The sequence below is a fragment of the Rhinopithecus bieti genome, unplaced genomic scaffold (assembly GCF_001698545.2).
Source record: "Rhinopithecus bieti isolate Rb0 unplaced genomic scaffold, ASM169854v2 scaffold_22042, whole genome shotgun sequence".
Taxonomy (NCBI): domain Eukaryota; kingdom Metazoa; phylum Chordata; class Mammalia; order Primates; family Cercopithecidae; genus Rhinopithecus; species Rhinopithecus bieti.
The window spans coordinates 255,249-266,669 of record NW_016810459.1 but is presented as its reverse complement, the minus strand read 5'-3'; the positions used below and the strand labels follow the sequence as shown (position 1 = coordinate 266,669).

The following is an 11,421-nucleotide window of genomic DNA, read 5'->3' as shown; positions in this document are numbered from 1 at the left end:
AAAAAAAAAAAAAAAAAAAAAAAGTAAAGCTGAATTTTTTGTGAACGTCTCTTTGGTTATCTCTTGAACAATTTTATAGTGTGGGCTATATCTGACTTCTTGTTTTCTTCAAAGATAAGAAAATAGCAGATGAAGTTCTGACTATAGTTGTGAAAGAATACACTTGTTCAGGGCTGAGTGGGCTGTGGGGGAAATACAGAAGTAGAGGGAAAGTCTTTGTTTTAGTTGTTTGGTGTTCTGGGTTTTTTTTTTATTAAAACAGTGTCTCACTCCATTGCCCAGGTTAGAGTAGAGTGGTGCCATCATGGTTCACTGCAGCCTCGACCTCCCAGGCTTACGCCATCCTCCAGCCTGCCAAGTAGCCGAGACCACAGGCACATGCCACTACACTTGGCTAATTATTTTTGTATTTTGTAGAGATAGGGTCTCTCTGTGTTTCTATGTTGCTCAGGCTGGAGGAAGTCTTTGAAACCCTGGTTTGTTGAGAACCATTCTCTGGTACATCTTGTCTCTCATACTGTTTGCCTCATCTCTTACCTGGTTGCCATCTGCAGCACCCATGGCTGAACGGCTTTGATTATCTTCCCTTGACTGAGATAAGAGTTAATTGGAGTAGAGTTGACAGAATATAAACACTGTGATGTTGCTAGGAGCAAGAGCATGAAGGCAAACGATTCTAACCTTCCTCTGTGCCAAAGTCTTCTAAAACAAAATTATTACTTGGAAAAGGTATTAAGTGGAATCGTCTGTGATATTTTAAGGATAAGTTTTCTTACGTAAGTATATCTGTCACAAAGGAAGATATTGAACACAAGTACTGAACTTTTTGTTTCATCATCATGTTTGGTTGGTGTGACAAAATTGTTTTGAAGTATTAGTCTCTTGCATTAATGTACTTACTGTTTTAGTAAGTTGTGTTGGTAGTTTTGGCAAAGGCAAAGTGGTGGGAGAGTAATTTTTGAACTAGCTGGCTTTGAAGACTGCTGTTCTGATTATTACGTGGTGGCTGGGAGGACCTCTCCTCGTTTTCTTCATACCCATTCTACAATTAGCAAAATACCGATAACAGAGGTTGCCAGAAATTCTCTTGGAAATCCTCTATAATTACTTGGTTGACTTTTCAAAGTATGCATGTGTGCATGCTTTGCAGACTTCTGCAAAATACACAGTAATCTTTTTAGTAGTTACTATGGTATTGTAAAGATTGCTTCTTAAAGGTTCTTTTCCCTATTTGCCACCCCCAAATAAGTTGTCTTTGTAGATCTCATAAACCAAGGCTTTGCTTGAGTGGCAGCAGGATGAGGAGGGTGTCTTTTTTTTATTTTTATTTTTTTGAGATGGAGTCTTGCTCTGTCACCCAGGCTGGAGTGCATTGGCATGATCTCAGCTCACTGCAACCTCAACCTCTGCCTCCCAGGTTCAAGCAGTTCTCCTGCCTCAGCCTCCTGAGTAGCTGGGATTACAGACGTCTGCCACCATGCCTGGCTAATTTTTTTTTTTTTTTTTTTGAGATGGAGTTTTGCTCTTGTGGCCCAGGCTGGAGTGTAATATCTTGGCTCACCGCAACCTTCTGCCTCCCAGGTTCAAGCGATTCTCCCACTTCAGCCTCCCAAGTAGCTGGGATCACAGGCATGCAACACCACGCCCGACTAATTTTGTATTTTTAGTAGAGATGGGATTTCTCCATGTTGGTCACGCTGGTCTTGAATTCCTCAAGTGATCTGCCCGCCTCAGCCTCCTAAAGTGCTGGGATTACAGGCATGAGCCACTGCGCTTGGCTGCTAATTTTTGTATGTTTAGTAAAGATGGAGTTTCACTATGTTGGCCAGGTTGGTCTGGAACTCCTGACCTCATGATCTGCCCACCTTGGGCTCCCAAAGTACTGGGATTACAGGTGTGAGCCACTGCGCCTGGCCAGGGTATCATTTGCTATATGAAGTGGGGTAAAGTGTTTCTCAGGTGTTTTACAAAGACAGTTGGCCCCTTTATAAAGATAGAGTACCTTTAGGCGAGGCTGTGTAAAGATATACATTGTGTATACATATACTTTATGCCAACTCTTCTGGGATGATTTTTCCAGGACCTCTGGAATTTACTTTTTGTATTATAACCTAAGAGGACTGGATTCTGTTTTACACAGTTGTCTTTTCATATTAGCAAACATAATAAATTGAGTTTGTGCAGTATGGGCATTATTTTCTCTGGCATAGATAGGCTTTATTGTTCAAGTAGAAAATAATTGCAGAAAAATATAAAAGATTACATCAACTTAAACATCCTCACTTAGATAATGACTTATACCACTTCCTTCAGTAAGTACATAGGCTTCTATTTGAACTAAAAAATGTAATTCTATATGCTCTTTGCTGATAGCTCTTTTTTTCTATCAAGGACCTTTTTCTGTATGTACCTATGTAACTGGTAAAATGGCTGCATACTGCTCCTTTTATGGATACACTAGACTACTTAGTCTCCTGAACTTGATATTTTGGGAATCCCCCTCCCCTCCTTTTATGCTGTTGATCATTTTGTCTGCACATAAATGTTTGAACAATTATTACGTTATTGTAATTGAGACAGAGTCTCGCTCTGTCACCCAGGCTGGAGAGAAGTGATATGATCTTGGCTCACTGCAGCCTCCACCTCCTAGGATCAAGCCTTCCAGGTTCAAGTGATTCTCCTGCCTCACACTCCTGAGTAGCTGCGATTACAGGTGCCTGCCACCACTCCCAGCTAATTTTTATATTTTTAGTAGAGATGGAGTTTCACCATGTTGGCCAGGATAGTTTCCAACTCCTGGCCTCAAGTGATCTGCCTGCCTTGGACTCCCAATGTGCTGGGATTATAGGCGTGAGCCAGTGTGCTTGGACACATTATTTTATTTGAATAAGGGCCTAGAAGTAGAATTGCTGGGTTGAAGGAGTATGCACCAAATAAAATTTGAGTACTAGGCCAAGCGCAGTGGCTTTCGCCTGTAATACCAGTACTTTGGGAGGCCGAGGTAGGTGGATCACCTGACGTCATGAGTTTGAGAGCAGCCTGGCCAACATGGTGAAACCCCGTTTCTGCTAAAATTACAAAAATTCACTGAGTGTGGTGGTGTATGCCTGTAATTCCAGCTACTCGGGAGGCTGAGACAGGAGTTATTGCTTGTTCCCAGGAGGTAGAGATTGCAGTGAGCCGAGATCGCACCGTTGCACTCCAGTCTGGGTGACAGAGTGAGACTCTGTCTCAAAAAAAATAAAAATTTTGAGGTACTATTGCTAAGTAACCTTCTAGAAGAGTTACAATAGATGCATGCTCACCAGAACTGTATGATAATACCTGATTGTTTCACCTTAACTATCAGGTGTCAGTATATTCAATCTTCATTATCAAAACTTAGAGGTGGAAAATAATTTATATCTTGTTCATATCCATTTTATATCTAATTAAATATGTGAGTTCATCAGAACTTTGCAGAAGACCAGATACTCCATTTCAAAAAAGTGTTTAGAAGTTGGCTTCCACTGTTATGGAAATAATTCGTCTTATCACCCAAACTGTAGTTTATTAATTTCCAGTGCTAATGTTTAGTTTGGATATACAATGTCAAATTTTTGTTTTCCTAAGATTTTTTTTTTTTTTTTTTTTTTTTGAGACAGAGTCTCGCTGTATCGCCCCAGGGTAGAGGCAGGCCAGACCTCAGCTCCACTGCACGCTCCGCTCCCGGGTTTGCCGCCATTCTTTCTGCCTCAGCCTCTACGAAGTAAGCTGGGATACAGGGCCCGCCACACTCGGACCGGTAGATTTTTGTATTTTTTAGTACGAGACGGGTTATCACTGTGTTAGCACAGATAGTCTGATCTCCTGACCTCATGACCGCCCGTCTCGGACCTTCCCAAATGCTGGGATTACAGGCTTAGCCACCGCGCCCGGCCATCCATAAATTTTTAAACAAGCATAAAATAGTTATACTCTTAATTTTGATGGAGCATTTCAAATCCCTTCTTGAAATAAGGCAGATTATGGAATAAGTAAATCAGAAACTATTGGGCTAATTTTAGGTTTCTCTGTAAAACCTAAACCCTTGCTTGATATTTTTATACACTTATAGTCAAGAATGTAGATATCTTTCTTTTCTCAGCAAATTGTGTATATTAGATATGATAGTTGTTATCACCATTTGGGGAGAGGTGGAGAAGGGAGGTTATATAAATTATTTGACTCTCACTAGAAAAATTCTTGGGAGATAAAATTTAAGTACTTTATAAATTTTAAAGCCACCAAAACAAGCTAAAATTTTACTTATCTGCCATTAATTGTTTAGATAAATTAGTTTGAATAATGAACGGCAAAGTTGTATCCTGGAGCTTTGGGCATAATCTAAGTAATTTGTGGTCTTTGAATTAAACGTTAGATTTAAGCCTAATAGAGAGAATAAGTGAGGTGTGTAGAATAGAAGCTTTGGGAAACTGACATTTACGTATCACTAAATTTGCATTAGGAAACAGGGCTCAATGTTGGGAAAGTACAGTATTTGTCAGGTCAGCTAATAGCTGTAATTATTTAGCAACAGGAGCTTAGGCAGAGAGATTGTATCTTATCGTCAAGAAAGTAACTTATATGAAAGAATTAAATGATAAGCAGGTGAGCTGCAAGCTGTGGTAGTTAGATTGAAAGATACAGCATGTGACTGGGCGCCGGTGGCCCACGCCTTAATTCCCAGCACTTTTGGGGGCTGAGGAGGGTGGATCACAAGGTCAGGAGATCGAGGACCATTGTGCTAAACACAGTGGAAACCCCGTTTCCACTAAAAATGCAAAAAATTACTGACAGGTGGGTGGACGCCTTGTAGTCCAGCTACTCCAGGAGGCTAAGGCAGGAAATGGCGCAAACCTGGAGGCGGAGCTTGCAGTGAGCGAGATCACACCACTGCACTCAGCCTGGGCGACAGAGCGAGACTCCGTCTCAAAAAAATAATAATAATAAAAAAAAGAAAGATACATGCATGTGCCCTTGATATTATACACACTGGAATGATAAATGAATTAACAGCCGTTCTCTCGATAGACTTCATGGAGCCGTAGTGGCGGAAGAAAAAGAATTTTGCAAAGAAAATTCAGAAAACAAGAGAATAGAGAGAAGAAAAGCGAAAATAATCAAGTCGGACGTGGAAACAACAACCGGAAAGGAAGAGGCGGCAATCGTGCCAGAGAATGTAAATACAGACTTCTCCTCAGTTTTTCTCTTTCTCTTCTTTCGTCTCGAGTGACCCTTCTGTTCTCAGCCTCCCAAAGGTCTGGAATACAGCATGACCACTGCACTCAGCTTTCTCAAATTTTTTCTTAGATTCATTACATTCTGAAAAACTGAAAGATATCCATAGCAGACTATAAATTTGTGCCTCAATGCAAATTTTTCTAATATTAACACTAGAAAGAGTGGCACCTGAGTAGTTTCATAGCGCCTCCCATGTGGTTTATATCAACATTGATCTGGGCTATAGGCAGGTGGTTGTGTAGTGTTCTTATGACTGCCTTCTGTTATAAGGCAGCGAACATTCATTAATTTTAGAATTGTGTGTGTGTGGCAAAGAAGGGGCCAGGGGTCATTTACTCCAGTGGATAAAGTGTTTTCTTCTCCATATGAGATTCATGTTATAGACAGATTAGATTAAGAGAAAAGTTGGTAAATAGGCAGGATTTCTCATAGCAGGTCTCATTTTCCATTAGACATAGGTTTTCTTAGGGTTTTGGTCACTTTTATGCAAAACAACCCTACTTGCTCTGGCAGTGTTCAGTGTAGCTAAGTTTAGAAAGAATACAAAATGTAAAATTTAACATATCACTCTGAGATTTGCGTCTCAACATATCACCGATATTTATTATTACTATGAGTAAGATACTTTTATAGGCATACAGCAGAATAAAATAGGTAAAATCTTCCCTTCTAAAACTTATTATTTTAAAGAAGTCAAATGGAATAACAATAACAGAAGATAAATATTTATATAATATATTTTAATGGTGTTAATATAAGAATTCATCGTTATAGGGAAAAAACAAAGGCAGAAAGAGAATGCAAATTATGGGTAAGAGGTCTGTCAAATATTAATTGGTTTGCCAAGAAAGCCTCCTGGAAATTATGTGAGTCAACTACTGACAGAGGTGAGGGGAGCAAATCATTCCAAATCATTTATAAAATTTCTTTTATGGTAGAGCTATTAATGCCAATAGTAGGATGAGAAAAAAAAGATCGAGTTGGCATCTCCCGGTTGAGTATTCTAGGAAAACCCAATTCTAACACTTTAGTTTTCTAAACTCAGTTGTTTCCTTGGTATTACTATTTTGCTATTACTGTGGCCTTTCCAGCTTTTGAAACCTAAACAACGGAGCAAATCTGTGATATATAACGTAGTATGCATAATGGAGGTAGGGGGGATAGTTTTTTAAGCAAAAATTCACAGCAAGTTCCACAAAGGAAGAAAGAAAACTCAATATTTTTTTAAATTTATTTTCAGATTTCAGTGAATAAGGAAGATGTGATTCTTTTCTCTTTTTTTTTTTTTTTTTTTTTTTCTTTTATTTGAGACAAGGTCTTACTCTTCCACTCAGGCTGAAGTGCAGTGGCGTGATCACAGCTCACTGCAGCCTTGACTTCCCTGGGCTCAGGTGATCCTCCCACCTCAGCCTCCTGAGTAGCTGGGACTACTAGCTGCACTCCATCACAACCACGCCTGGCTAATTTTCATATTTTTTGTATTTTGTATGTTGTATTTTTGCTGAGACAGAGTCTTGCTCACTTGCCCAAACTGGAGTGCAGTGAGGAGATCTCGGCTCACTGCAACCTCTGCCTGTTGGGTCCAAGCAATCTCCTGCCTTAGCCTCTCGAGTAGCTGGGACTATAGGTACATGCCACCACACCCGGCTAATTTTTATGTTTTTCGGTAGAGATGGGGTTTCCTTGTGTTAGCCAGGCTGGTCTCGAACTCCTGGCCTCAAGTGATCCGCCTGCCTCAGCCTCCCAAAGTGCTGGGATTATAGGTATGAGTCTTTGTGCCTGACCAATTTTTGTATTTCTTTTGTATGTCGCCCAGGCTGGTCTCAAGCTCTTGGGCTCAAGAGATCTGCCCCCCTCAGCTGGAAATTAGGAGTGCTAGAATTACAAGTGTAAGCCACTGTGCCTGACCTCATTCAGTTTTTAAGTCACTTATGTTTTTGTTTTCCTGTTTCTGAACCCGTTGTTTAAATTGTAGCCTGTTTGTCATTCCTTCTTTGCCTTTAATAGGTGCTTGGTAAGGTTACGTACAAGAGGTTTGGAAATGGAAATTTGATTTTCTGCTCTTTTCCCCTAGTTAGAGGTGAAGAAAATGGAATTGATGGCAATCAAGTGGACAAACCTTCAGATCGTGGCAAGCGAGCCCGAGGTAGAGGTAAGCTACAGTAAGAGAGAAGAAAATGCTTTCAATTAGGAGGAAGAAGCAGGCAGTTGCTTTGCTGGACTCTCACTAGGGATAGCAGTGTGTTCTGAAAGAATGGCAGGTCGTCTTAAAATCTGATCATTTGTTTACTGATGCCTGTAAATGAACTATTTTGTGTTATGTAGTTTTGAAGAAACCAAAGGGTTGTTTTTGGATGAGCTGAGAAAGCCCTTTCTATGAATAATTTAAAACTTAAAGCTCTAACCGAAAGCGTTGACAAATTATAATTGTATTACATTTGGAATACAATGCAATAGGGTTTTTAAAACCTTACTCTAAAAAAACTTTATTGCTAAAAAAGGCTATGTTCATTTGAGCCTTCAGTGAGTTGTAGTCTTTTTGCTGTAGTTTTCACTTTCATCTATTTTGAAGTGTATAATACGTAATTGTTAAGTAGTCACCTTACTTTACTGTTGAACATTAGAACTTACTCCCTTTTTTTGGGACAGGGTCTTACTCTGTCACCCAGGCTGGAGTGCAGTGGCACCATCTCAGCTAACTGCAACCTCTACCTCCTGGGCTCAAACAATCCTTCCACTTACCCTCCTGAGTATCTGGGACTACAGGTGCACGCCACCATGCCCAGCTAATTTTTGTATTGTTGATAGACTTGGGGTTTTACCATGTTGGCCAGTCTGGTCTCAAACTCCTGGCCTCAAGTGATCCACCCGCCTAATCCTCCCAAAGTGGTGGGATTACAGGCATGAGCCACCGAGCACGGCCTAGAATTTATTCCTTCTGTGTTTTAACCTATCCACCAATCTCTCTTTATTCCCCACCCTCTATACATGTCACCTTCTCTGCCTCTGGTAACTATCTTTCCACTCTCTACCTGCATGAGATAACTTTTTTAGCTCCCATGTGAGTGAGTATGTGTGATATTTGTCTTTCTGTGTCTGGTTTATTTAATACAATGTCTTCCAGGTCCATTCATGTTGCTCCAGAGGACATCATTTCATTCTTTTATGACTGAATAGTATTCCAACATGTAAATGTATCACTTTTTGAAATCCATTTATCTGTTGATGAACACTTAGGTTGATTCTCTATATTTGTGAATATTGTGAATAGTGCTTCACTTCAAAATAGCTAGAAGTGAGGACTTGAAAAGTTCTCAACACATAGAAGTGATAAATGCTTATGGTAACGGATACCCTAAATACCACAACTTGATAATTATGTATTCTCTGCATGTAGCAAAGTACTACATGTACCCCATAAATGTGTTTAAATATTACGTATCGGCAGGGCGCCTCCATAAGATTTTAAAAGCATAAAATAGTTACTACTCTTAATTTTGGATGGAGTCATTTCAAATCCCTTCTGAAATAAGGCAGATTATGAATAAGTAAATAGAAACTATTGGGCTAATTTTAGGATTTCTCTGTAACTACCTTGCTTGATAATTTTTATATCCACTTATAGTCAAGAATGTAGTATCTTTCTTTTCTCAGCAATTTGTGTATATATGATATGATTAGGTTTGTTATCACCATTTGGGGAGAGGTGGAGAAGGGAGGTTATATAAATTATTTGACTTCTCACTAGAAGAATTCTTGGGAGATTAAAATTTTAAGTACTTTATAAATTTTTAAAAAGCCCACCAAAACCAAGCTAAAATTTTACTTATCTGCCATTAAATTGTTTTAGATAATTAGTTTGAATAATGGAACAGGCAAGGTTGTATTCCTGGAGCTTTTGGGGCATCATTCTAAGTAATTTTGTGGTCTTTGAATTAATACGTAGATTTAAGGCCTAATAGAGAGATAAGTGAGGTGGTGTAGAATAGGAGCTTGGGGAAATGACATTTACTGTATTCCTAAATTTGCATAGGAAAGGGCTCTATGTTGGGAAAATGTACAGTATTTTGTCAGGTCAGCTAATAGCTGTAATTATTTAGCAACAGGAGCTTAGCAAGAGGATTGTTATCTTTATCGTCAAGAAAGTAGGACTATATGGAAAGAATTTAAATGATAAGCAGGTGAGCTGCAAGCTGTGGGTAGTTAGATTTGAAAGATACATGCATGTGCTGGGCGCGGTGGCCCACGCCTGTAATCCCAGCACTTTGGGAGGCTGAGGAGGGTGGATCACAAGGTCAGGAGATCGAGACCATTGTGGCTAACACAGTGAAACCCCGTTTCCACTAAAAATGCAAAAAATTAGCTGGGCATGGTGGTGGACGCCTGTAGTCCCAGCTACTCAGGAGGCTAAGGCAGGAGAATGGCGCAAACCTGGGAGGCGGAGCTTGCAGTGAGCAGAGATCACACCACTGCACTCCAGCCTGGGCGACAGAGCGAGACTCCGTCTCAAAAAAATAATAATAATAAAAAAAGAAAGATACATGCATGTGCCCTTGATAATTATACACACTTGGAATGATAAATGATTAACAGCCGTTCTCTCTGATAGACTTCATGGGAGACCGTAGGGGGGAAGAAAAAGAATTTTGCAAAAGAAAATTCAGAAAACAAAGAGAATAGAGAGAAGAAAAGCGAAAAAGAATCAAGTCGTGGACGTGGAAACAACAACCGGAAAGGAAGAGGCGGCAATCGTGCCAGAGAATGTAAGTACAGACTTTCTCCTCAGTTTTTTCTCTTCTCTTCTTTCGTCTCGAGTGACCCTTCTGTCTCAGCCTCCCAAAGTGTTGGAATTACAGGCATGAGCCACTGCACTCAGCTTTCTCAAATTTTTTCTTAGGAGTTTCCTTACATTCTGAAAAACTGAAAGATTAGTCCATAGCATGCTTATAAATTTGTTTCCTCAATGCAGAATTTGTTCTAATAATTAACACTAGAAATGAGTGGCACCTGAGTAGTTTCATAAGCGCCTCCCATGTGGTTTCATATCAACATTGATCTGGGCTATAGGCAGGTGGTTGTGTAGTGTGTCTTATGACTGCCTTCTGTTATAAGGCAGACACATTCATTAATTTTAGAATTGTGTGTGTGTGGCAAAGAAGGGGCCAGGGGTCATTTACTTACAGTGGATAAAGCTGTTTTTTTCTTCTCCATTTATAGAGATTCATGGTATAGACAAGAGTTAGATTAAGAGAAAAGTTGCTAAATAGGCAGGATTTCTCATAGGCAGGTCTCATTTCCATTAGACCTAGGTTTTCTAGGTTTTGTCACTGTTTATGCAAAACAACCCTATCTGCTCTGGCAGTGTGTCAGTGTAGCTAAGTTATGAAAGAATAAAATGTAAATATTTAACATATCACTCTAGAGACTCTTGCTGTCTCATACATTCCACCGATATTTATTATCTACTATGTAGTAGATACTTTTATAGGCATACAGCAATGAATAAAATAGGTAAAATCTTTGCCCTTCTAAAACTTATATTTTAAAGAAGGTCAAATGGGATGTAACAATAAAGAAGATAAAATATTTTATATTAATATATTTTAATGGTGTTATATAGAAATTATGTTATAGGGAAAAACAAAGGCAGAAAGAGAGATGCAAATTATGGGAAGAGGTCTGTCAAATATAAGTGGGTTGCCAAGGAAAGCCTCACTGGAATTTATGTGAGTCAACCTCTGACAGAGGTGAGGGGAGCAAGTCATTCCAATATCATTTATAAAATTTCTGTATTATGTAGAGCTATTAATGCCAATATAGGGATGAGAAAAAGAAAAGACTGCGAGTTGGCATCTTCCGGTTAGTATTCTAGAAAAACCCAATTCTAACACTTTAGTTTTTCTAAGAACTCAGTGTTTTCCTTGGTATTACTATTTTGCTATTCTGTGCCTTTCCAGGCTTTGAACCTAACTAACGAGCAAATTCTGTGATATATTAACGTAGTTGCATAATGGAGGTAGTTTTTTTGAAGCAAAAACTTCACAGCAAGTCCACAAAGAAGAAAGAAAAATCAATATTTTTTTAAATTTATTTTCAGAATTTTCATGTGAATAAGGAAGATGTGATTTCTTTTTCTCTTTTTTTTTTTTTTTTTTTTTT

The 11,421-nt window shown here is 39.2% G+C and overlaps 1 protein-coding gene across 1 annotated transcript in view; it reads left to right on the top strand.

Moving 5' to 3' along the window:
- The window catches only part of LOC108542158 (ubiquitin-associated protein 2-like), a 72,214-nt gene extending 60,978 nt beyond the window's left edge, over positions 1 to 11,236 (top strand). Inside the window, exons 5-6 of the mRNA XM_017892042.1 lie at positions 9,872 to 10,025; positions 11,220 to 11,236. Coding sequence (XP_017747531.1) covers positions 9,872 to 10,025; positions 11,220 to 11,236 — 171 coding nt within the window. The remainder of the gene's footprint in view (positions 1 to 9,871; positions 10,026 to 11,219) is intronic.
- The last annotated feature ends 185 nt before the right edge of the window (positions 11,237 to 11,421 follow it).